The sequence below is a fragment of the Alnus glutinosa genome, chromosome 10 (genome assembly GCF_958979055.1).
Source record: "Alnus glutinosa chromosome 10, dhAlnGlut1.1, whole genome shotgun sequence".
NCBI lineage: Eukaryota > Viridiplantae > Streptophyta > Magnoliopsida > Fagales > Betulaceae > Alnus > Alnus glutinosa.
In genome coordinates, this window is record NC_084895.1 from 21,629,423 (window position 1) to 21,656,357 (window position 26,935).

Sequence of the window (26,935 nt, forward strand, 5' to 3'; positions counted from 1 at the left end):
AAAATACACACGTCCAATTGGACACGTGTATTTTATACACGCGTCTAATTGGACACATGTAATAATACACGTGTCTAATTGGACACGTGTAAAAATACAATCGTCCAATTGGACACGTGTATTATTATACGTGGCAACTGTTATTTTTTCCCAAATATATATTAAATATATATATATATATATATATATATTTGTGTTGTGTTCATTTTTTTTAAAAAAAAAAAAAAAAAAAAAAAAAAAAAAAAAAAAAAAAAAAAAAAAAAAACTCATCTTATTAACCATATAAATCTGTGAAATTACGGTGTACATAACATATACACATAAAGTTAGGTTTTAAAGCTATATGCTATATGTAAATTCTATACTTGGAGTTTATGTTTTTTAGGTTCCTTATTTATATATATATGGTATACTAATAAGCACGTAAACCCTAACCTAATTTACATATTGTACTATTTGCATAATTAAACCAAATTTGGTGCTATATATATATATATAATTAAACCAAATAGTTCAAATTAGGGTTTAGTTTTTGTACACCATCTACGTTTAGAAACAAAAAAAAAAAAATTAAAACATAACAAAGTTAAAAAAACCTATAATTAATACTATATATAGAGATATGCATGCATGTAAACGGTTTAGAAACTATATACAGTAACCTTGCTATTTATGGCTATGTATAGTAAATGCAATTATTTTGAGGGTTCCGCGCTACATAATAAATTAAATACTTATGGTTTAGTCCCTTATATATTACATACACTTAGGGTTAGGGTTTATAGCTATATATAGTATATACACTTAGGGCTAGGGTTTATAGCTATATATAGTATATATACTTAGGGTTAGGGTTTATCGATATATATAGTATATACACTTAGGATTAAGGTTTATAGCTATATATAATATTTACACTTAGGGTTTATAGCTATATATAGTATATACACTTAATTAGGTCAATGGCTATATATAGTACATACACTTAGGATTAGTGTTTATGGCTATATATAGTATATACACTTAGGGTTATGATTTATAGCTATATAGCTATATAATATATATACTTAGGGTTAGGGTTTATCGATATATATAGTATATACACTTAGGGTTAGGGTTTATAGCTATATATAATATATATACTTATGGTTAGGGTTTATCGCTATATATAGTATATACACTTATGGTTAGGGGTTTTAGGGTTTATAGGTATATATAATATATACACTTAGGGTTATGGGTTATAATTTAATTGATTTTACATTTTATGAATAATAATGTCTAACTGTCAGACACGTGTATTTAATACACGTGTCAAACTGAAATACACGTGTCAAAATGTGCAATTAGTGACTTCTGCATCAAACACGAGTCGAACGCGTGGCGAAACGCACGTGGCAACCTGTTCGACAAGTGTACAGTGCCCGTACACGTGCCGAACTGCACGTGACAAATTTCATCTATTTTTGTAGTGTAAGCACACATGTTGGTCCAAAGGGATCCAGACAGTGGATCTTCATTCTCTATCTCTGCTCTCTGACAACAAAATCTCTTCTCAGTTCAAATATTATAGTATATTTCCACTTCTATGCTTTTAACTGAGATTAGCTCCTGGTTTGGGGCATCATTGACTCTAGTTGCTTTTAGTCCTCAAGTAAAAGTGTCCAAGCGATTGTCAGTTATATGGAGCATGTCACTGGAAAATATGCAATGATTTTTTTAGGAGTCCAAATGTTCTATTCTTTATTGTTTAAAGAGAGTTGAAGGATTTATGCTTGATGGGGTGTCGACCTCAAGTTTGAGTAGATTCACGGGTCCAGGTTGGAAATAATTGGAAATCATTCAATTTTTAGTTGGTGTTGGTTGTTTAGGCTCCTCGTTTCCTCCGTCCTAGAGAGTGCTCATCCCTGCCCTTGCTTTCTGAAAAGGTTTCATAGTTTCACTGAAGTTTAATTATGTAAAATTTGGTGAGTATAGGTGAAGATGGCAAAAGTGGAACAAAATAAATTGTCTCCATCAACAATTCTTCTCTTCTTTATGCTGTTTAACATTTTAAAATCACTCCAAGAAGTAGTCCAAAACTGTGATTTCCTAGTGTTTCATGTTTCCGACAAGCAAGTTGTAACTACGTTTTTATTCCATTCAATTTTGGTTTCACTATTGTTGCTTAACAAATATGTGAATTGTGAATAAAATTACATTATGCTTCCAGTTACTTTCAAGGAGATTTTTTTTTCCAATTCTTTCTATGTCTCAATATTTGGACACTTGTTTATAGTGGAATATTTGTTATACTTATGAGTTATGTGGATTTATTTCTTGCTTATCTTGTTATAATGGATGAATATCTCTAATTAGGTTGATGAGGCTGTTTTTGAGACAAATGAAGAGAAAGCTCTATGGGGCGCTTTCTTGTCTGTTAAGAACAAAATCCATCCCGGTATTCTTTCTTTATCTGAAATAAATTGCCATTTTCTGTGAAATTGAGTTTCCTTTTTTTTCTTTTTTTATGCATGTTTACTTCTGATTTTATGGATGATTAGTATTTATGACAGCAATTTGTTTAACTAACTCCGAGATTTATTTATTTTTAACCTTTTTGTTCTCCTACAGGCATCGAGGTAGATGATTTTGTTGAAATATCTTCCCAACTAGTACAACCACTTGAAGACTTCTTTAACCATGTCTTTGTAATGGTGGTATGCCATCTTACCATATATATAGTATATATATTAACACCCTCAATTTGGAATTTTAAATGAATGAGAACAGTTTCCCTCATACCTTGACTAGCCTGATGCGTGGGTTTTCTGAGAAGTTACAAGCTCTCAGATATTGGTTTCAACTTTCAAGAGTAATGGAAGACTGTAGTTGAACTTAAATTGATCTTAAGATCAAAGTTGCATATCTTTTTTCAATATATAATTAATCGAATTTCATTAAAAAAAAAATCAAGGGTGCAACCCAAGCACACAGAGATCAAAGTTGTATATCTTTGAAACACAAGCATTTCTTTATTTTCTTGACATCTTTAGATTTTGACTAGTTTTTGTTTGCTACATGTATTTAGTTGCATACGTATATGCATAGCATGCACACACATGTTTAAGAACTCTGGCAGTGTTGATATATGCACTCAAAATAGTATGAGCAATTATAGCCATGCATGTTACATAAACTGTATCGTCACTACAAGACAGTTTAAAGATTTCTTTCTTAGCCTCAGTTTCTGTAGATTCTATGACACCAGGCTGACTTCAGATATATTTTAAACTTATGCCCATTTGATTTTGGTCACGAGCTCAATGCATCCAATGGCTGCCACGTCAAGGAGTGCATGTAGCATTTCTCTTAACTGAATTGATTCTGAGGCTGTCGGTTTCAGTTTATAGAGCATTTTTCTATTGAAGTTCAAGTGCTATTATGAATGTTAAAAATGTGATCCTGGGCAGTGGGCAATATGTGGAGCTTGTAGAGATTATTGTTCTTGGTTTTGTTTATCAAGTCATATTCTTTTCCTGTGCAACCCAATTGAAATTTTTCTCTGTTGACAGAGTTGGTCAATTCAACTTAATATTCAGCTATATATTTATAAAATAATCCTCATTTGTTTTTGCCCGTTTGCAGGAAGACGAAAGAATTAGGAAGAACAGGCTGTCTCTGCTCAGAAAAATTGCAGACCTTCCAAGAGGTATAGCAGACCTCTCAGTTTTGCCAGGATTCTAAGTTAAAAAACAGTACGGGATATCATTTTTGTAACTGGAAAGGGTTCGTACATATACGTTTTGTTTACCCAATTGAGGCCTGTAAACATTTTGTAACAGAGAATTATTGTCTTATAAATTCAATAATTTATCAGAGAATTTGAACGCTCATGGTTGATTCAGAAGCATTGGTGTACTACTAAATGTACACCAAGGTGAACAGTGAAGATTGATTAAATCATATAATCTAATGAAAATACAATCTTATTTGAGGCTGCCTCCATAATCACTTCCAATGATAAAAAAAAAATTTACTCTTTACATTTTTACAGTGACTCCCATACTAAAATGGAAAGCTTGCAATGTGATAATGCTAGTAATTAATCCTCCATTTGATATGTTTGTTGCAATTTCCTTACAAACTGATGCGGCAGTCCTTGTGGGGCTGTCATGTCAGCCACAATCAAATTTAGTTAGATTTCGACAATGTTTCACTTGAAGTGCCAACATTTGTGGGACTGTTTCTTGTTAGGGCAGCACAAAAACTGAGTTGGCTTGTGTTTTGTCTGGAGCAGGTTAAGCCATTTTGCTCTTGGCATGGGCGTTGAGCTTGAATTATACACAGCCTTATTGGATTGCATACCTAATTCTTATTTTTGTACATTTTTTTTTCTTACTCCGAGGTTAACTGATGGATATGTGAAGGTTTTATACTCTAACGATAGGTTCAACAACATATTTACAGAATAAAGAAATTATCAAGTGGTGTTAATATTGTAAAAAAGTATTACGTGAATGAGAAGAAGTCAACTAAATCAAAGTTATAGCTGTAATTTGTCCAAGTAAGAGGTTCTCGAAGCCTTGAACTTTTCTTTATATATATATATATATATAAAGATGATGCAATTGACCGCACGGTTAAGTTTGGGATAATAAACACATGTAAGAGTGATTAAGAAAGATTGAATGCTTGCCGGGAGTGCCGAGAAGGGATATTACTAATGCTTAAGTTAGCAAGGATAATACGTGGATTGTTCAGAGAGCATAAGAGCTTGGAGCTTTGGAGAAAGTGTAATATAATAGTTGTATGAGTATCCCTAAATAGGTTGCGTGTCCCTTCTTATATGAATGCTTGCAAACGATGTATTTCTTTGTTCAAGTATCGCTTACTGATAGGGTATGCCCCTGGCCAGGCATGATATCAAATTTGTATCTTAATGAGGTATACTCTTGATCAAGTATCGTTTGCTGATGGGATAAGGCTGTAGCCGATGATGGCGCCAAATTCCTTGCTTGTTGTCGAGCTATGGCCGTTATCGTGCGGAATTACATGCCTGCTGGGAAGGCAAGGTTTGGGCATGTTTACTTCAACCTAAACCATGGGCCATGGCTTGAACTCTCAACTTAGGCTGACCGGGTGAATATATGATATATTATAAGTTATAACATCTTAACCAAGCGGCAATTTAGAATTTATTTATTTATTTTTTTTCCTTTTGTCAAAACTATAGGAATCCAAAAATAAATTCAAAGAAATTGAGAGCTTACAAAAAAGGGTATTATTACCTAGAATAGGATTTATTTATTTATTTTTAATCATATAAACGTGTAAAGAAGATGACAGAACTATTAGTAGTGCGCTAGGTATGATTGGTATGGTTGAATAGAAAGATTATAAAAATTAGGTAGTTTTGTAATCCACTACCAATTAAATAATAAATCTGAATTATTCAAAAATAAAACAATAAATCTACTTCCTATAAAAATCCTTCTCCTCCAACCACCTGCTTGAGTATCCTATTCCCCTTATCCATAGCTAGAATTACCTAAAATGGCAAGTGTCCTGAATTTATTGAATTCTTTTTTTCTTTAAATTACTGTTACACTCAGTCAAAAATGTCTGATGTACTACAACTTTTATTATAAATAATAAAGGATTCTTATAAACTCACGCGACAATCTACGTGAGTGTCGCATAATATAATGTGAGTAAAGAAATTAAGCAACAAAATTTGATAAGTAAATTTAATTATTTATTAACGGTCCTGACCGGTGTGGTAAGTGCTACTATCAAGTAAGTTTGTAAAAAACTATAATAAAAGTTATAGTACTACCAATCCCAAGGTGTTGGCTCTTGGTCTTGATAACATTTTCATCAATTTTAAGGTTCGAATCCTTCAACCCACCGGATCGGTGTAGAAGGAAAGCACTTTGTACGTGCCCAAAATTCCGAACACATAAAAGATCCATATTTAATAAACTAATGAATATTAGACAAACCCGTATTTAATCCAAAGATTAATTAGATGGTGACTTTGTTTCCATCGTTTTGACAATGTCACCATCATATATGAATGTGAGGAAGGCCATTATTGGTAGGGGTAGCCCAAGGAATGGTACTTTCACACTAAATACTATAAATATGTTTCATTTTTTGGAAATATATATATATATATATATATATAGAGAGAGAGAGAGAGAGAGAGAGAGAGAGAGAGAGAGAGAAAATCCTTGTTCATGAACTCTCATACGTGAGCCAATCAAACTTTTGTTATACATATCTTTTATAAAATAAATAAATAAATAAAAAGATTTCAAATCTAAATTCATTAGGGAAAAATGGGTTGTGAATATTCAGTGGGCAAAAACTATGAACATTATCACTTGTTCTGTGTGCTTACAAGCGGGCCTTTTCTTTCAGCAACTTACTTTATTTGCTGAATTATTAATTATTTTGAGCAGCACCTTCAATTATTACAGTATACACATACTGTAATAAATACATAGACCTTTCTTTGAGGTTGAAAAAATAAAAAATAAAAATAAAAATAAAAATAGAAGAGACAAAATGATATAGAATGATTTTTTTAACATTCTTATAAATTGACGTGACAGTTCACATGACACTTATTATAGCAGCCAATCAAATGTGATTGTCACGAAAATAAGATATTCTCTACTTTAAGTTGAAGGTGATGAATTTTTTTATGGTTTAGATTTTATTTTAATGCATTTAACAACGTTTAACATATGACAACATACTATTAAATTTACAAAATTTAATCTGAACATGATTTAGAGATGTCCTAATCTGACTGTCATGTAGGGTTATAATAAGTTTGTAGTAAAATCTACAATATTCAAGCATTTTTCTTTGTACCAATAAAAAAATTAAAAATAAAAGAAGAAGAAGAAAAAAAAAATCTTTACAAAAAAAGAAAAGAAAAGAAAACCAACTTTATTCCTCATGGTCTATTCATCTAAGTAATCGACGGTCTCATTCTATACCACGTCGCCTCCAAATCAACCCTAGCTTGTGGATAAGTCCAAAACCCTATTCCCTAATCCCTGCCCTCAACTGGTACATACGTAATTAACGCACAAGCCAGCCCCAAATATGAAAACACCCTCGCCATTCATATCTAAAACCAATGCCAAAGAAATGAAAAAAATATAAATTAAATATAAATTTATAAAAGAGATACGTTAGCAACCCAACAATTTTGCATGATAATTATACAATAATGCTGATGTGTTTAATATTTTTTTAAAAAAATATAATGTAAAAGTTATGCAAATAACATATCTTTTTCTAAAAACATGATAAGTATGCGTTTAAATGCTACTAAGGGTATGATCAATTTTTATTTTTAATTTTTTTGTCCATTTTTTATCCTTTCTCCTAACATTTATTTGAAAAGAATATTTAAATAGTATAAAGAGATGATAATGAAAGTTATTGTGGAGTGTATTTGAATAAGAAAGTAACAAGTTGAGAATACTACTTTGTGGTAGGGGTGAAAACCCGGAGCCAGTTGGCCAAAATCGCCAATCAGTTCCGATAATCGGGTAACCGGTTAACTAAGTTTGTAATAACCAGGGATTATCGATTGATACCCGGTTATCCGGACCGAAAAATGAAAAATCTGAAAATCAGCAATTCTCGGCCCTGGATATGATGGAGAGCTGGCTTGGAGTGGGCTGGAAATCGGTTCTTCTCAGGAGGTTGTGCGACGTGGGCCGAATTAGGGCGGTCAACGCTCCCTTGACCCACTCTCCCTCCACACCACCGACCCGAACTAGCGAGTTCTTCGGCTGGTTCTTAGGATATAGAGAAATGATCCTTACACTCATTTCTCACAACAGTCTCACAACAAGCTGACGTGGCTAGTAATATTTTATTTTTTTTTTTGTTTGTTTTGTTTTCTTTTTGTAAAAAAATAATAAAATATTACCAGCCACCTCAGCTTGTTGTGGGACTGTTGTGAGAAATGAGTGTACATTTCTCTAGGATATAACCCTGCATGGTTCCCTATGTGGCTATGGTGAAACACTTTCTTGTGGAGGATGCAGCGAAAGAACCTTGGGTGTGACATCAGCGAGTACGTACACGTCTTCTTGAGGGAGGCAGATTCGGCTGAAAGGAATGGCGAATGCGTGAGGGTCTTGAGGAAGGTAGATTTGACTATCGGTTGAAAGGAAAAGAATGTTGATGAGAAAATGAGAATGATAATCATATGTAAAACCTAATTTTTTAGGCTAATTTAATAATTTAGTAATTTTAATATTTTAAATTTTAATATATATATATATATACACCTGGTTACCGGTTATAATCGAGTATATATAAATGCTATAATTGGTAACCACTTCAGTAGAGCCAATTACCGGTTATTTCTAACCGGATACCAAATCGGTTTTCCAGTATCTCGGTTTCTTGGTTATCGGTTATAATCAAGTATATATAAATGCTAGAACCAGTAACCACTCCGGTAAAGCCGTTATCGGTTATTTATAATTGAGTACCAAATTAGTTTTCCGGTTGGTATTCAATTACTGGTTATTAGCCGATTATAACCAGCTAAATTTTCACCCCTACTTTGTGGAGTGTATTTGGTATGAATCCAAATTACTTTTTGCTTCCCTAGCCTAATAAATTCCACAATAGTTTCATTCATCTTTCTCTATACCATTAAAATATTATTTATTTACAAAATGTAAGTTCCCTACATAATCTCACATTTTTTACAAAATCTTAACATAGTCCCCAATGAAAAGTTGGGAAAGAAGAGAAAAATATTTTGTATTGAAATAATGGATAAGGAAGCTAGATAGCATTGTAACTTCTTCAATGTTTAGCGAAGAGTCCCACATCCCTAAATTTTAGTAAACATGCTTTTTTTTTAGCCACCTTTTTTTTTTTTTTTTTTTTAATTATTATATATATATATATATATATGGTTATCTAAATTCTTTTTCTATTATATTAAAGGGAAAACTTCAATTTACCCACATGAAGTTGTCACAAATTTGCAATTCTACTACCAATGTTTCAATTTTGTTAATTGCACCCTATTAAATTTCAGAAATTTTAAATTTAAGGAATCCGTCCAAATCAATCGTCTGACTTAACGAAATTCGGTCTATGTGCCGTTCACGTGCTTGTTAGGGATGAAAATGGATGAGAATGCCCTCTACAAAACGGCATCGTGTCGTGAAACACCAAAACCAAAATTTCTGAAAAACAAAACGGCACCGTTTTGATACAAAACGTCATGCCCTAAAACAAAGACAGCCTCGTTGGGGAAGACAGCGTCAATTGGTTGGCGGCGAGCGGGTCATCCTTGACGAAGATGGATTGCGAGGTGGATGCCAGCGCGGAGGCCTCCTAGCGTTGACCGAAATTGACGGTACTTTGTTTCGTCGATTTCGGCCAAGTCGTTCAATGACAAGGCATTGTTGCTGGAGGCTGAGGTGGTTGAGCTAGGGTGAAGTTGTGTCCTCGACGACAGGAGGCTGCTACGTTGGCATATGTCAAGGCCGTCTTCCCCGACGAGATCTAGGTTTTGTTTTAGGGCTCGTCTTCAAAATGGTGCCATTTTGAAGCTTGGAGAAGGTCACTTTGGAGTTCGGCTGACGCCAGAAGGCCTCTGCGCTGGCCTCTGCTGCGCTGGCCATCTCCGTCATGGAGGACCTGCACGCTGCCAGTCCATCTCCGTCGAGGTCGTCTTCCCCGACGAGACCGTCTTTGTTTTAGGGCTTGTCTTCAAAACGGTGCCGTTTTGAAGCTTGGAGAAGACTTACAAAACCGCACTGTTTTGAAGAAGGCAATTTTGGTTTCCATATCCAAAACAATGCCGTTTTAAAGAGGGCAATTTTGTCAAAAAGGGCATATGCGCGGCACATGGGCCAAATTTCGTTAAAGTCAAACGGTTGATTTGGACGGATTCCCTAAATTGAAAAATTCTTAAACTTAATGGGGTGCAATTAACAAAATTGAAACATTGGTAGTAGAATTGCAAATCGGTGACAATTTCATGGGGGTAAATTGAAGTTTTCCCTGTATTAAATTAATATTTTTAACAAATTTTTATTCATTTCTAGAAAAATTCTGTCTCATCTCTCCGCCACTCCTTCATGCGTGGAGCTTCACAACTCCAAAAATCCTAATGTGAAAGAAACCAACAACCATACTGCTCAAAATCTCCCCCCTCCTCTATCCTAATAAAAGATACCAAAAAAAACATTCATCAAACCAAAAACAACTCACCAAAATTCATCTCTGCATCCTTCTTCTTGATGATCTCCTTATCTTCAATTGCTCTCTCCTAGGGCTTTCCTTGCCTCCACCGCCAAGAAGCTCCGTGCGACTATTTGCCTCCTTGAGTCTCAGCTTTGCCACAAGATGCTCTGTTGATGATATTTTTGAGCCGGTGACGTGGCATCATCAGAGACGTCCCTTCATCCGCGCCCTGACCTGCAAAACAGGAAAAACCCGCCGGGGGGTGGCCGGCGGAGCCTCCTCCGACGATCAAGTCAGTCCAGTATTTGTAAGAAGAGTAGAGAGAGAGAGAGGATCTCCCAGAGATCATAGATCTTCCTTTAATAATTTTGACACTCCCTTTTTATACCCCTATGTGCTATATGTCTCTTTTACCCCTGTCAAGCACAGGACTCCATGTAGACGTCTCATATCTTCCCTGACTGAGTTTGACTGATTTTATAAATATTGAAGGCTTCCTGAGACCAGGGTCACTGTCCGGGGACCAATCCTTTCCGGTGTCCGAAGTCCCACTTGGAAGGCAAATCTGGCCCCACCTTGGGTAGGGGAGGAATTTTCCTTAACATGCTCTATTGCCACGGCGATATATATCTTCTTCCAACTCTCGTTCCTCCACCATTCCTAGCTTGAGAGAAAGAGTTAAAGAGAAAAATGAATAATAATAATAATAAAAAAAAAAAACTTTTACACAATGAGCAACAAAAGGATCTCCAAATTTGGATAGGCACTATAGCTCAAATCTATTTTAGAAAGTGGATGGATAATCGTATGTGAGGTTTTTCGGGGGGGCTTTTCTCTAAATTTTTAAATAGCAATCCATTTTAGTTAATCCATCTTCTGTCTAAATTTTAACTAGAAAACCTATTTTTTTCTATTTTAGGTACGAACTTTTCAAAAGCACCATACATCCGTTAATCTAAAATATTTTATCTACTCTACTTAAAATAGTCTTTCTAATATTAAACCTATCTTTCATTATCTCTCTCTCTCTAATGCACACACGAACCTGAAGATTTGCTAATCTCATTTTGTTTTATACAACCGCTTGTGGTTGTTGTACTTCTGCCAGTCGCTCATGTCCACCAAGCTCGCTCTCAGAGAGAGAATTTATGAAAAAAAAACTGTTTGGATTGTGCTAGAACACCAATTCAAATGTAGTTCATTGCGAAGAAACTCATAATGAAATAGAAATTAAATAAAAAAGCGAAAGAAACATAAAAATTCTAAATAAATTTAATAGTGGTTCGGTGTTAAACACATAAATCCAACATTAGAGAATCGCCCAAAAGGGCTAGATCTTGCTTGTGAGATCTTACAAATAATTTGAATTTATTAATATATAATCTAATCCTAATCCAATCTCTTTGCTTAAGATAATCTAACCCTAATTTATAATAAAGATTTATTCTTATCCTATACTCCAAGATATTTTAGAGTAAAAGGATACATGTTTTTAGGAGAGAAAGAAGGAAAGCTAAAGGGATGAGAATGCTTTTAATCCAATCTAGGGAGCTGATTCCCAACCCCTCTCAAATAGTACATCCGTAATTTCCTCAAAAACCAGTCCCAAATATGGAACCATTCTTGCCCCACCCCCACTCCATATCCACAGCAAAATTAAAACAAAAAAACAAAAAAATAATAATAATATATAATTATTTTTCACACAAGGCCACACGAGCTCCATTGTTCCGACACCAACAATAAATTGAGCGTTTCAGATTAGGTTACTCTCTCTCACTCTCTCTCTGTCTGTCTCTCACACTCTCGTTTGCGGCTAGGGTTTTTCTCTCTCGCTTTCATAGATCTATACACATAACTGTTCCTATATCTAAACCCCGATGGAGCTCTTGTTAAGCTAGGGTTTTGTCGTACAATCCCAGAAGCTTATAAGCTTTTCGTTGTCGGGTTGGGTCTGTATTCGTATCTGCAAAGGAAATGGCGACCATGAACCCATTTGATCTGCTGGGAGACGAGGACGCCGAGGACCCGTCGCAGCTGATCCAGAAGGCAGCAGCCGCCGCCCCGGCTTTGCCCAAGAAGCCGGCTCCGGCGGTTCAAGCCAAGCCGGCCGCCGAGCAGCAGCAGACCAAGCCGCCGCCTAAGCTTCCCTCCAAGCCTCTCCCCCCAGCTCAAGCTGGTGAGCTTCTCGATTCGTCGTCGTTTAGATTGGGTTTGCTTGGTTTTTATTTGTTTTTGATTTACTGGGAAATGCAATCGGAAAGGTCAATATAAAGGCCTTTTCATTGGTTTTTGTTGTGGGAAATGAGTATTTAGAATGGGAAATGTGAAGGTTTAAAGTTTTGCGTCTTTGAAGAGAATCTTTGGATGAATGGATTTGGTTGTTTCCGTGGTTTGACATGTTTTCAGCACTACTTTTGTTGTGGGTCTTTGAGAACTGTACCAAGTAGAAGAGGATAGATAGTATGGGTTTCATGATTAGCTTCATCTTTTCATGCTTATTTGGTCTGTTTTTGGGTAATGTATAGGAGGAGGTAAGTTTCGAGGATAGTATTAAATTAACAATTAGTTGAAATTTTGTTGGTGTTATGGTGCATTTTTCGCTTGTAGGTGTTTATACAGCATTAGATTATAACAAATGTTATCTTAAAATCATGTTATAGTTTGTACAGTGCGTGTATTGTCTATATACTTCTTTTTTCTTTTCCCTTCATTGTTACGATATTTATCTATATTACATTATTATTAGGAAAAGCCTTTTCAGCTCTTTGTTTTTCTCTTTATGACAATTTTAATTTGTAAATTATTCGAAAAATGTTTTTAATTTGGTGTTCTGTTATCTGTTTTATTGTTCAGAGTCATGTAGTTCTTTGTTGTTGTTTGCTTCTTCTTACTATTGTATTTACTTGGGTGTTTGTTTGTGTCTGAATAGTGAGGGAGGCAAGGAATGAAGGTGGCCGTGGAGGAGGTCGTGGAGGTGGAGGTGGAGGTGGCGGTGGACGTGGATATGGCCGTGGACGTGGTGGTGGTGGTGGTGGATTTAATCGTGACTCTGCTAACAACGAGAACTCATTCAGCACCAGTGGAGTTCCTGCTGCTCAAGGTGCCACTGAGGAAGGAGATTCTGGGAAGGCTGGTGAAAGGCGTAGCTATGGTGGACCTCGTGGTCCTTACCGTGGTGGTCGCCGTGGTGGTTTCAGTAATGGAGAAGTTGGTGATGGGGATGGGGAACGCCCTCGAAGGGCATATGAACGCCGTAGTGGGACTGGGCGCGGGTGAATACTATACTTAACAGTTCATTTGTAGTACATACGATGCTTTTGTCATTGAAATGTTTCTCCATAATTATGCATTCAAACTAACATATTTCTATCTGCAGAAATGAGATCAAAAGGGAAGGGTCTGGCCGTGGGAACTGGGGAAGTCAGACCGATGAAATTGCTCAGTATGTCCACTTTGTTCAACCCATCCCTTTTTTTTCCCCCAATAATTTAATAAATCCCTTCAAAAACATAGTTTTGGCTTGTCTCTAAAAAATGCACTTTATTTTTTATGAATTAACTAACACTACTTGTTCACTGGCTTTTGTCAAACTTAGGGTGACTGAAGAAGCTGCCGATGAAACTGAGAAGAATGTTGTGGGTGATGAAAAGCCAGTGGTAGAGGAAGATGCACCAGATAGCAACAAGGAGAATCCTGCTAATGAAACTGAAGAAAAAGAACCCGAGGATAAGGTGAATGTCTTCGATTTTCATTTAACGTATTTTGCTTTGTACAAAATCCATTTCCACTCTATGATTTTCATTTTCTAAGAACAAATGCATAATGTGTACCGAGTAGTTCTTATTGAAGTTTCGTTGCATAATTGATGTATCTTCTTGCTGTTAGTAAAAAAGCATAACAAAATGATGTGACAATCATTTCTTGTCAGCCCAATTTTTGATAATTCAAGATTTCTTTCTCTGATTACAATTCTTCTTTTCTAGATGACATTATTCACAAATGTTGGATATGTACTTGTATTGAGAAAATTGTGAACCCTGAAGGATGGTGCTACCCCTAGCACCCCTTGGAGCACATATGGTCATACTTATCCAAAAGAAAAAGGAAAGTTTGTAGCTTATGTTTTCTTTCCTTTGTAATAGGAGATGACTTTGGAGGAGTATGAGAAAGTGCTGGAAGAGAAGAGGAAGGCCCTGCTGGCACTTAAGACTGAGGAAAGAAAGGTGGATACTAAAGAGTTCGAATCCATGCAACAGCTTTCAAACAAGAAGGGCGGTGATGATATCTTTATCAAATTGGTGACACTGTTTACCCTCTTAGGAAGTTTTGAAGTTTTTATTGTCCATATGTACCTGGTGTCAGTATATTAATTATCTTGTGCTATGTGATTTTTTCTTCTTATCAGGGATCTGATAAGGATAAGCGGCGGGAGGCTTTTGAGAAGGAAGAGAGGGCCAAAAAGGTACTCTTTACTTCCTTACTTAGTCTCTCTCTCTCTCTCTCTCTCTCTCTCATATTATTTCATTGTCTTGTCCATTTAGCAATTCCTCTTTATTTGGCTGAGTCTTAATTGTAATTTTCTTTTGCTATATTCGCACATTGGTTCGCCATCTTTTTTTTCTTAGATGGGGACCCTATTTTGTGTTCACCCATCCCCCCCCCCCCCAAAAAAAAAAAATCCTATTTAAAACATGTTGCTGGGGTTGGTTTGTTGTTGCTTCTGCTCTTTTGGTTGACCAGTCGTGGGTCCAAGACCTTCAGGGTTCATACAAAGTTTGTATTTGATTTATTTTGCGATTGCTGTGGTTGTGGTTGCTATTGCCCATCTGTGATTTTTTCTTCTTATCAGGGCTCTGAACATTTTAAACCACTGTGAATTGGAAGACTGAACTTGTCATGTGCAAAGTACAACTTGCAAAAATTGTGGTTGTTTCTTTGGTTCCTTTTTCTTTTTACTTTTTAATTAATTTTTCAGTTTTTTTTTACCAATGAGCTTTAGCTCAAATGGTACTTCCTCCCTTTGTGGCAAGGTGAGCAACGTGGAGGGTGAGGTCATGGGTTCAAGTCCCACCGGGTGCGTGTAACTCACCAATCAACAATAATAATAATTTTTCAGTGTTTTCTTCTTAATGGTTTAAACTAGTCTACGAAGAATGCTTGCACATTTAGGTACAGATTTGCTTCACAATAGCAATAATTTCACACTCCTTCCTATCTGTTCACTCTTGTCTGCAATGAATTGTTATCCCAACCAAAACAAAAGGAAAAAAAAAAGAGAGAGAAGGAATTCATATGCTGGATAGAACCTGAGCTACAATATGTTGCAGCATTATAACCAAACTTTAGGATTGCCCCAAAATATGTATCGAGCTTGAATCTTTTTGTTTTTGTCATCGGAGGGGGAGAAGCCAATTATCAACTTCTCCATGATCCTAACAATGTTAACTTTTGACAAGGTACTTGATTCATCTGAAATAAGGATCTTTTTTGTTGAATGGAAAAACTGCAAGTTTTCTTTCTATTCTGATATCCCTTGAATATCTTGAATATTGCAATACTGATTATAACTGAACTTCTGACTGTTACTCACTTTACAAGTATTGAAGTTAACTGGTAAATCCCTATAAACTTCCGGTATCCATTCGTAGGTTTCTCTCTTTCTATTTTTTGATTATGTTCGTCTAACTGCAAATTTAGAAAGCATTCTTCATGATGGTGTTTGCCTTTGTGTTCATCAACTACTTCTTGTTTGTGATCGGCTGCATTTTGTCTTAGAAATTTTGAATGGTGTCTTGTGGCTGCAGAATCAGTTGTGTTTAATTTTTGTCTTGCCTCTGAAATTTAATGCGGCTAGGAATTTAATTGTTACGATGAAATTGTATTAACAAATGCTTATTTTCTGTGTTCATGCTACAATTTGCCTTCTACTTATACATTACCCATGCGGCTGGAAGATGTTTATCACGGCTATTTGTGCTTTTTACATTTTTATATAATTCTAGGAAATGCCTTTTCTGACATCTGTGTTCATCTTTCATTAGTTTTGCTACTTAATGCTACTATCTTGAATCATTCTTGCTGGTTTTCCTTCTCTTCTTCCTGGTTAATCTCATATTTTGTGGTGTGGTGGTTAGTCTCTCAGCATTAATGAGTTCCTGAAGCCAGCTGAAGGAGAAAGGTACTACAACCCAGGTGGTCGTGGTCGGGGACGTGGTCGTGGTTCGAGAGGAGGGTTTGGTGGGTTTGGTGGCCATGCATCAAGCAATGTTACAGCCCCATCTATTCAAGATCCTAGTCAGTTCCCAACCTTAGGTGCCAAGTGAAGTTTCTCCAGGCACCCAATTACAGATCTCGATGCTTTTCATTTTTGGGTTCTTTCCTTTCATCTCTATCAGGAAAATGACTAGAATAATTGGATTTCCTGTATTAGAAGGATTTTTTTAAAAAAATTTTATGCCTTAAGATGTAAATTTAATGGTGTCTTCATATGTCCCTCGCAGCTTCTTTTTGGTCTTTTTTTTTTTTTTTTTTTTTTGATGAATACTTCTTTTTGGTCATTGCTATGCGTTATTTTTATGAGACTTTTGGGGCATATAAAACGATTTACTTATGACTTAAACTCATTGTTGCTTAGGATTTAGAATAGATTCGAGACTTTTGGGTTTGCCTTAAAAATTAGGGCTGTTTGCGGTGCATGATTTTTGAAAAGTTGCTTGTCCTTTATTCAGATCAAACCAAGGTGAGTGGAAGGAAAATGATGTCAATGACCCCCCCAGTTGACGGAATGTAATTTTCGTTTAATGTTTCTTTCAAGTGGGCGAGAAAAACGTGTGCAATTGTCTTCTGGAATTGCCTTTATACCTTGAATGCTCTAAAAATAACCAGGCAAAATAATTTCTGTGGGGTTGAGTCCAAGTTAAAAGGCAAAGTGGTGGTCCCAATTTACCGGCCCAACCATTATCATAGCGTTTTTTTTTTTTTTTTTTTTTTTTTTTTTTTTTTCAAGTACAACAATAACAAATTACAAGAAAAGTTCAAGGAACATTAAAAGAGAAAGAAAAATCCATTCCAAAACAGGGAGGAATGAGCGAACTAAACGACGAAACAGAGGTGGGAATGTAGCTGGAATTTTAAATCAAATTGTAGTAAAAAAATTATTTGAAATTACATTTTTAAAAAATTATGATTTAAAAATACAAAAAATCTGTTTTTTTTTAAATTGCTGGCAATGTGGTACTCGTTTGAAAACGTACAATTTTAAATGTAATTTTTAAAAATTATATCTTTTAAGTTATATATTTTTAAATCATATTTTTTTTGAACAGATTCTAAATAGCATTGCTGGGGAAGCCACCTCTATCTATTGGGGTTATATTTCTATTTGGGATCCAAAAGCTGTGAAAGAGATCTACAAATTTTAATTAATAAATTTATCCATTATGTTTTCTCTCTGGCGTTCGCATTCATGTTCTTTCTCTGACTCGGACAACCTAGGTTGCAAGACCCGCTTACTCCGAGCAGGTAAGCCCTGTAACCTCCCCCTCTTAGGTTGTTTGTCTAAATTTCTATATTATTCGTACAGCCTAATACAGGGGATCTTTACCCTGCATTCTTCAAGTACTAGCAACCAACCAAACGCATTCTTCATGTCGGGAAGCGAGAGAGACCACCCACAAACTATAATATTAGATTTCAAACTATGCACAGAACTCTTAAAATAGGAAACTTCCTAATCTTCATCAAACCATTTCTTTTACTGGTTATTTCTATAAAAATTTTATAATGAAAAAGGAATTTAAGAGAAATGTATGCAGTCGGAGTATTTGAAGACATGATTTAGTTTCTCCTGCGAAATGCTTGAGCGTACAAGACGAGAAGCAATGCCATGTAGGAACTTACAAAGGTGCAAACTGCCTAGCAAGAGAAAGCAAATGGATGCAATGATAAGAGCGTCCCAATTTTATCGTATGCCCCCGACGGACCAGTCTTAAAATGTAATGACAAATACTATTTCAAATAGAGTAATGCTGGAAATTATACTTTTATCCCACAAATATTACACATTGCTGATGTGACAGTTCTAACTTCCAACCAACCGTTGGAATTTTTTTTTTTTTGGAAGGTCTAATCTAATAATTAGTTGGAGGGGAGTGATAGTTGTACACCAAGTGTACAACTATCATTATTCTTAGTTGGAACTGCCACGTCAGCATTGTCGAATATTTAAAGGATAAAAATATAATTTTTAACATTACTTATCACGATTCAGATTCATGTTTCAGAACAACAAATTATTTGCAGAAACGAAACAAGCAGCTAAAAGAATACACGACAGTTATTAATGAGCAACTCTCTTTTTACAGGCCTTCTCATAAATAAGATTGTTGAGAAGAATGGGATCCTCTAGGTAGCAGTTTCCAGACCCCTTAATTTTAATTAGGTTTGCACAGAAGGAATAGGTTTTCAATTGGAAGAAAATGAAGACTTTACATGCCATCGAAGAAGAGCATTGCTAGAGCTTACTAGTACTTTCTTTTGCTTACGAAGAACAGCAGCCGCTCTTCTGACCAACAGGCTGTCCTCGGATCTCTACCGTTGGAGGCCTCGCACTCATAGCCGGTTGGCTAGCCATTCTGCAATTAGAATTGAATTTAGGGCATGAGATACGTACCAAACATACAATGCACAACATAATTAACACTTTAACAAAGCCAATCGCGGCTGGAAAACAATCATGGCTGCAACCTTTTTTCTTTTTTTTCTTTTCCCTTTAAAGAGAAGTTATCACCCAATGGATCTTGAACCCAAGATCTTACTTTCAATCCTATTTTATAGAGGAGAAGTTCCATTTGAGCAAAAGCTCATTGATTGAAATAAAGGTTTACCAACTGCATTGTAAACAAACAAAATTTAACAGTTTTTAAATCAAACGCGACTTACTATAAATTGGGGAAACTACAAATTACCTCCTTATGGTTTGAAGCAATTTCACATTACTTCCTTGATTTTTGAAATCCGAAATCAGGCCTACTAGTTGTTTGGAATAAATTGCAACCACCATTTTTTTTTTTTAATGAATAAATTGCAACCATCATATTTGCCATCCAAATTAATGAAAATGAAATAAATCCATGGCCTTAGGAGCCTCAGACAACCCCACATGTGGCCACCAACCATTGCACAGCCACATGCTGCTGAGCAACATCTCAAATTCCCCCAATGACCATACCCAGACCCAGTTGCAGCCTACCACCAGTGCCAAACACCCAAAACATCCCTACACAGCCCCAATTGTCGCTCACCACCATTGCCGACAAACCCAAAACTCATCCACCCTTTTATAGCATTAATGCTCAAAACCACCAAACCCACAATCAATACTTTTCTATCATATGATACGGTCAAAACCTAACCTAAATTAATTAGTTTGTTAAATGCTAACACAAATTCTCTACACAACGAAAACAAGTACTAATACAAAGGTAAGTCAATTTTTCTTCTATTGTATGCATTCATGAAATTGTGATTGATAAATTTTCTTTTTCATTTTTTTTTCCAAGCGATAACTTAATTTCTTTTTTTAAAAAAAAAATTAGATTCATAAAAATAAAATAATGATTCAGATTTATAAAATAAATATAACATAAATGCATAATAGCTCCATAACCTAAAATCAACACCACATGTTCATAATACCTTCATAACCTGAAATCCATGCCACCACTTGCCATCTGGCAGGACCACATAGTTAAACACATGTACACCCACCGGCATCAATGCCACCCAAAACAATAAAACACACACCAATGATTGATCCCCCCCACCCAAAAAAAGAAACGCATCAAATACGAAAATTTAAAGAAAATCGAACGTGGTATTTCAAAGTGAGAATCATGCGATATCGGCGATGATCCGGGCCAACAATGAGAGAGAGAGAGAGAGAGAGAGAGAGAGAGGTTTAGCAAGGGGGAATTTTTGTCAATTTGGATTGAAAAGAATGACGGTTGCAAGCTCATCCAAACTAAAAAGAGGTTTAGTGTTAGTTTCCAAAAGTTTGAGGTAAAAAATTGTCAAACCACATGGAGTTAATAAGTAAATTCAATTCACAAATTAAACCTATCACCCAGTTTCAATATTTAAAATAAATGAAAGGATAAAATAGAAAATTGGTAATGTAACATCTACTAGAATATTTCTTTCAGCCTTTTCAAAAGAGACCCATTTTGACTTCTCAGGATAGTTGCCAAAATAGCTACTCAATCCAATGTTCATTAGAAGTGTACTGTGGAACAGGCGCGCCAAAAGTCCAAAGGAAAGAGAGAACTCCTGAATCTGCATATCTCCATCAATTATGGCGACGATTTGGTTCCTTTTAGGCGTAGGAAAGGCAAGGCTCACGTGAAGTAGGTCTTGGCGGGTTGTGGGTTGTTTTTCTGTTGTTTTTTGGGTTTGCTCTGTAGTCCGGGCTCGGTCGGCTTGGATTTTGGGTCTCTTGTGGTTTTAGTCGGCTTCAGTAGGCTTGGTCTTTGGGTGCCTCTGGATTTTGGTTGTAGTGGGTGTTTTTTTGGCGTTTCGGGTTTTGTGGGTGTTGTTTGGGCTTTTTGCTGCTTTTGGGCGTTTTATTGGGTTTTGGGTTTGTAAGTGCTCGTCGTATACTGCCTGTGTACTGGGGCGCCTTACGCTTTCTATATAAAATTGTTGTTTACTTATCAAAAAAAGAAGAAGTATACTGTGGAACACTCTTTTCTTGATCTACTAGCTAATAGCATAATAAACTTAATTTGTCAAAATAATCCATCTGCACTCAACTTAACTTCTAGCTGCAAGTATGCAACCTCAATTAATATTCTTGCTCCTAGATATTCATGGCACAACAAGAAAACAAGTAGCCATTGTTACCTATCCTTGATTGTGGCAGCCATGGCCATGAAAGCCTGTTCCACGTTAGTGGCATCTTTTGCGCTGGTTTCCAAAAAAGGTATGCCAATTTCATCCGCCAATGCCTAAAATGAGAAAAGAGGATGAGAGAGAGAGAGAGAGGGTTTGACAACCAGAAGCCAGATCATCAGGTTATTTAATAAAATACTTGGGTCACATAAAAACTTGTACACAAAAAGAGAAAACTGTTATGGGCTACCTATACCTTGCCTGTTTCATATGAGACAACTTTATTTGCAGTAAGATCACACTTGTTCCCAACCAAAAGTTTGTTAACATTATCACTAGCATAGCGATCAATTTCATTCAGCCACTGCTTCACATTATTAAAGCTCTCTTGGTCTGTCACATCATAAACAACCTACAAGAGGTGCCACACAGGAGAGAAGCTTGTCATGAGAAGAACCAATAGGCGGTACAAAATTAACTGAAATAGTAAAATGAAAAATGAAGGAAAGCACCCACTATGATGCCATGTGCCCCACGGTAGTAGCTGCTGGTGATTGTCCTAAATCTTTCTTGCCCAGCAGTGTCCCACTGCATGTTTAAAAAATCAGAGTACTAATAAGTTGTCAAAAAACTATGGGCCAGAGAAGAGGCGACACTGAAGACAAAAAAAAAAAATCAAAACTTACGAACAAGAAATAAAAAGTATTAAGTCAAGAAGGAATAAAATCACTAATATCAGCAGAAAAAAAGAAAGAAAGAAGACAGCCAATTCCCGTCAGTAGAGTAACTGTTTCAATTAATGAGTTAGAGAATCCTACCTCAAAGAAATCATGTTTCAGGAAAAAGTTATCAGTAATAAAAAATGAAAAATGAAAAACGAAAAATTGACAAAGCAGGCAAAACCATACAATTTGTAGTTTGATGGTCTTCCCATCCTGCTCCACAGTTCGTATTTTCTACAGAAAAGAAAAATGATAAACCAATTATTGATATAAATATGCGTACATATAGGTCAATACATATATACATATGTTTCTGGATAATATATGAAGTCAATACGGCACTAGGGAATGGTTACTTACAAAATCGACTCCTATGGTGCTAATGTAACTCTCCAAATATGAATCATCCTGTATCAAAGAAATTAGGAAAAATCATCAGATTGCATAGAAAAAAACTAGGAAAAATCATATAAGATTGAGCTATACCAGAAAGTACATTTTTGTAGGAAAGAATACTATATGGATAACAAATATTCCAGTTGACTGCAAGCATAATTCTAATTGTTTTGTCCTGAAGCAAAAATATTTGCAGTGCGGTTTATCCTTGTTCAGATATTCATGACGAGGAAAGTATTGATTCTCTTTCAGATAGGCCTTGAAAGGAGAAAGTACGTACTGTTTTCATGCTTTAAGTCCATACAAGAAACAATTAATCATAAAAGGATATCAATGTAGAACAAAGCCGGCTAAGGAAAACAAGTTGGCACAAGAAAGTAAGAACTAGAAAATCAACCTTGATTGGCACAGCTGGGCACAACCTGATTCTGCGGGATTTGACACTAATCTTTTTTATTCTTAATGATCAGAAGGATACCATCATTGTGTAAATAGATTCTGGGAAAAAAGTAACAAAATAGGATTGGATAATATTTATACTGCGTGAAAGTATAGTAGGTTGCCTGCCTAAACGCTTAGAAGGACAGCCTGAAGTTCAGGGCAGAAGGGCAGAAGCAGTTGCCTTTAGGTTTTAGAGTTTGGATAGACAGAAGATACACACAAGCAGACAGACAAAAGGGGCTTTGCTAACCTAATCTTCCTTTAAAGTGGGTTATTACTACCCCAATTTAATATGGTCAAACGGCTTCAATCTGACGTACCAGAAGGGGGAAAAAAGCCCCAGACAATTAGTTAAAGAATCTCTGGCATCAAGATTTAATAAGTTCATGGCAATTCTATCAACAGTGAATTACTATAAATCCACTTGGGTGAACAAACCCCCCCAGCCCTCATCTCTATTGCCACAACAAATCCATGATTGCCACTAGAAGATACCACAAATATTATCAGTCCAGGACATCTTCTGTCTCTAGTTACCCCTCATTGAGGTTGTTGGAGAGGGAGACTGCTGACACAACTTCACTTCTCCCTCCATGCTTGACGTGTCCAGTTTCAGGAAGTGAATTAGCTGTGAAGTTAAGATTGGTGAATTTCCCTCCCTTGAAATAACTCCAATAAAACCATATAGGCCAACAAAATCCCACACACCAATCATCAAACACGCAAGCAGGCCCATTGAGCACCAAGGGCTATTAAGTGTCAAGTATCATGCACAGACATACTGCACAAGTGAGGCAACACATAGATCCCATATCCCACTACTAACACCTAGCGAATGAACCTCAGCACACTGCATGCACCAAGAACATGCCAAAGCACTAGCTCGCAATTTCCATAATAGCACGATCTCGTGCAACTATACCACTAATCCTGCAAGTATGTTGTGTCCAAAAAAAAAAGGCCAAGCTCTGGTGGCACATAAGAGTCCCACGAGTATAGAGAAGTGGCATAGGAGGTGCATGTCCCAACGACCACGCAATGCTTACTCTAGGAACCTTGCTCAGATATCTAAATCCAACCCTGAATGGTACTTAAGGAAGCTCAGTTCACGGCCCTAAGAAATCTACATTCTGGTTCAGACATTTGATAGAGAAAGAAGGTAGAGAACTAAAATAAAGAAAAGATTGATAGAGAAAGAAGGAAGAGAGAAGCAAAACGGAACCAATGCAGGTGGCGATGAAAATGGATAGAGAACAGAAAAAAAAAATAAAAAATTATTGCTCTTTTTTTTCCCCCTTAAATAAATACAATAAGTCCAAGAAGCCATTGGTTTTAATATATTAAGGTTGTTAATTTTTGTTCTCAAGTTCTTATTGTATTCATCACAGTTAATATTTTCATTCCTACTTTTTATTTATAAAAGCAATGACAGTAGCGACTTATTATCTACTCCAGTTAGAAGAATCTTGTATGAAGCTACATTACCTCTTTGTAAATGCACTCGATTCTTATTTTATCTATTTTTCACTATATAGCCACTAATCCATATCAACCTCATTTTGGGCAATAATCAATTCACAATCATATTTGTTTGATCATCTTTGACATCCTCATACTTTCTATTTTTGTGTTGCCTACGTATGCAAAACATTTATGAAGAAGAAGCACAATATTTAATATCAAGCACACACTCAGAAGCTCACCGCAAATCTTAAGAGAAGACATGATTTGCCAACACCAGAATCCCCAATAAGCAAAAGCTTGAACAAATAGTCACTGCAAAAAAGACCAAATACGTAAATAATCAAATCACTAACCAACTATATTCAGTTTTCAAACATATTTCTTTACTTAAGCCCAGACTATACCACCCAAAAAAAAAAAAAGAGATCAAAATACTTGTTTGAATGAAACACGACACCGTATACACCAATCGATTTGTGTTTCTAAGAGTAATTGCAATTAAGCGCAACAATCCAGGGCTTACAAACAAGTTTCTTTGCCATAATCCATAATCAAAAATCAAAACAGTTCATTTAAATAGAAGAATTCAACAATCACAGAATTGTTAAATCCCATTTTGAACATAATTCAACAGTTTCGTCAAACAATCATCAAAACCCAACACACACACACACACACACACACACACACACACACACACACACACAGAGGAACTTACTACTCTGTAGCCATGTCTGAAAGCTATGGATAATTGTGTAGCGTGCGAGAGAGAGAGGGTTTGAGCAAAAGAGGAACAAGCAAAAAGTACAAGTGGGAAAGAATAGAAGGCTGAAAGAAGACGAAGGTCCGGGGATTGTAACGGGTCGGATTCACATTGGGATTGTCACCGAGTCAAAAAGAAATGTTACGTACCACCATCCACGTTACTGGGTTGGGAATTTGGGATTTTTTTTGTTAGGGCCCGTTTAATAACCCATTCTCCTTATTTTTACCTTTCCCAAAAAAATCAACTTAAAACATTTTTAATCATTTTTATTTTTTATATTACATCAATAATTTTTTATTATTATTTAAATAAAAAAATTCACTACAAAACAAAAAAATCTACTTTTCCATATAATTTTTTTTTTACTTTATATCACATTAATTACTTTTTACTCACACTTAAAAAAAAAAAATTTCCTATAAGGAAAGGGGAGGGGAGGGAATTACTAAATGAGCCGGCTGTTTAAATAACACAAAAATTTAGACAATTTAAAAGAAAAAGTCGTGGCTAATAATAAGAATCCTCATCTTTGCAATCCACATCTCAAATGGTCTCTTAAGAAGTCACCTCCATCTATAAGTAATGCTACATCACTCTTGCATTACTCTAAAGCTAATGTGACGTGATTTTTACATATTAGAGGGCTTTATTAAGATAGAATATCTCATGAAAAGTTATTTTGGCTCTAGCTTATCTTAGGCTATGAGTAGTTTAATTAAATAAGGATTGTTGTAGTTATCTATCTAAGTCCGTCTTTTAATTATTTATAGCACTATGGTGCATAAGTCATTTAGAAGTAGGTTTTTATTGTTTATTGTAGAAGTTTATCTCCAAATCTAAGTCTTGTATTTATTCTATTTAAATGATGTCATTAAATGAATAAAGAAGTAGAAAATTACTCTCAAGCCTAATGTTTAAAAAGGTTTAAATTTCTTCAAATCTAAAAGGTCTAAGTTATGTGTTTGAGAAATCATTCAAATAACACATTTGGTGTATAAAGATTGCTTTTTGGTTGGACATCAACTTTGGAGATGTATAGAATTATTCGCTACATATATACCCTTTTGCCCAAAAGAGAGTGGGCTGTCGGCTGACATATGTGGGCTTAGGCTAAACCCAGCTCAAATCTCCGACCCCCCTATTGAGATCAAGCAAACTCATTGTTCCCTCAATTGTTCTTCAAAAGCTTGACCCAGCCCACACCACAATAATGCTTGGTTGGTATCTCTCCAGCTTAATGTAATGAGTTCAACCCATATCCCATGAGAATGATTTGGGGTCACAGGGGTGAAAATGCGGTTATAATTTTTTATTATTATAATTACAATCGTCTCGTCTTAGGCGGTTAGTAGTTATTTAAAGGTGTAACAACATCGCATCGTATCGTACGTAGTCCTTCAACCGGTGTAATCAGGCATCAAAGCAAGATCCTCTCAAATTATTTGTTTGAATTTGAGAAAATTTTGGCAGATGATTGTGAGAGATTATTTGTGAGACCCACTTCAGGTAGGTTCCGTAAGTAGTTTATCACAATCACCTGCTCGGATTCTCTCAGATTCGAATAAATATTTTGAGAGAATCCTGATCTAGAGTGGATTAGCATTCTCTCAAGTTATTTGCTCCATTAAAAACGGTATATCATAATCACCTGCTCGAATTCTCTAGGATCTTGATAAAAAAAAAGATTCGTTACCGCCATTTCCAACCTAAAAAACTCAAAGCAATGATCCAGGCTCGACCTAAGTTATATATATATATATAGCCAATTTGTCTGTTTTCACGTTTGTTTGGTCGACCATGACAGACCGACTAGCTGGCTATTCCATAAACTGATCATCTAGCCGGCACTGCTGTATTTCTCGATCGTTGTAGCCTCCAAACAATGAATCTTATTTTTGGTACAAACGTTGAATAATTGGAATCCAACAGAATCCATAGTTTTTACCATGACGTACGTATGGAAAGAAGTAGTTCTTGAGAGAGATCTAGAGAGAGAGAGAGAGAGAGAGGGCATCACATATGCATGTAT

At 35.8% G+C, this 26,935-nt stretch overlaps 3 protein-coding genes across 4 annotated transcripts in view; 2 read left to right on the forward strand and 1 right to left on the reverse strand.

Annotated features, from left to right (window-relative positions):
- The window catches only part of LOC133879443 (glycine--tRNA ligase, chloroplastic/mitochondrial 2), a 36,756-nt gene extending 32,893 nt beyond the window's left edge, over positions 1 to 3,863 (forward strand). For both annotated transcript variants that reach the window (XM_062318014.1, XM_062318015.1), the window contains 3 exons: positions 2,359 to 2,440; positions 2,614 to 2,699; positions 3,628 to 3,863. In XM_062318014.1, coding sequence (XP_062173998.1) covers positions 2,359 to 2,440; positions 2,614 to 2,699; positions 3,628 to 3,726 — 267 coding nt within the window. In that variant the 3' untranslated portion in view covers positions 3,727 to 3,863. The remainder of the gene's footprint in view (positions 1 to 2,358; positions 2,441 to 2,613; positions 2,700 to 3,627) is intronic.
- Positions 3,864 to 11,954: 8,091 nt separating this feature from the next.
- On the forward strand, positions 11,955 to 16,722 carry LOC133880392 (RGG repeats nuclear RNA binding protein A-like). The gene is made up of 7 exons (XM_062319343.1): positions 11,955 to 12,406; positions 13,160 to 13,502; positions 13,607 to 13,672; positions 13,826 to 13,961; positions 14,373 to 14,528; positions 14,636 to 14,692; positions 16,365 to 16,722. Exons 1-7 carry the CDS (start codon positions 12,205 to 12,207, stop codon positions 16,551 to 16,553), a joined length of 1,149 nt encoding a protein of 382 aa, XP_062175327.1. The 5' UTR covers positions 11,955 to 12,204; the 3' UTR covers positions 16,554 to 16,722.
- A 1,825-nt stretch (positions 16,723 to 18,547) lies between these two features.
- LOC133880393 (GTP-binding protein YPTM2-like) lies at positions 18,548 to 25,020 on the reverse strand. Its single transcript, XM_062319344.1, has 8 exons — positions 24,859 to 25,020; positions 24,380 to 24,452; positions 22,200 to 22,247; positions 22,026 to 22,073; positions 21,634 to 21,705; positions 21,374 to 21,529; positions 21,130 to 21,233; positions 18,548 to 18,863 (listed from the first exon to the last, which is right to left on the reverse strand). Exons 1-8 carry the CDS (start codon positions 24,870 to 24,872, stop codon positions 18,770 to 18,772), a joined length of 609 nt encoding a protein of 202 aa, XP_062175328.1. The 5' UTR covers positions 24,873 to 25,020; the 3' UTR covers positions 18,548 to 18,769.
- Between the last annotated feature and the right edge of the window lie 1,915 nt (positions 25,021 to 26,935).

Excerpts from the sequence above, each read along its gene's own strand:
- LOC133880392 (XM_062319343.1), top strand. The coding sequence starts at position 12,205 with ATGGCGACCATGAACCCATTTGATCTGCTGGGAGACGAGGACGCCGAG. Across the intron at positions 13,673-13,825 it reads CAGACCGATGAAATTGCTCA|GGTGACTGAAGAAGCTGCCG; the intron begins GTATGTCCACTT and ends TGTCAAACTTAG. Across the intron at positions 14,693-16,364 it reads AGGAAGAGAGGGCCAAAAAG|TCTCTCAGCATTAATGAGTT; the intron begins GTACTCTTTACT and ends TGTGGTGGTTAG.
- LOC133880393 (XM_062319344.1), bottom strand. Across the intron at positions 22,248-24,379 it reads GTCTTCTCTTAAGATTTGCG|GATGATTCATATTTGGAGAG; the intron begins GTGAGCTTCTGA and ends TCTTTGATACAG. Across the intron at positions 21,706-22,025 it reads AGACCATCAAACTACAAATT|TGGGACACTGCTGGGCAAGA; the intron begins GTATGGTTTTGC and ends TTAAACATGCAG.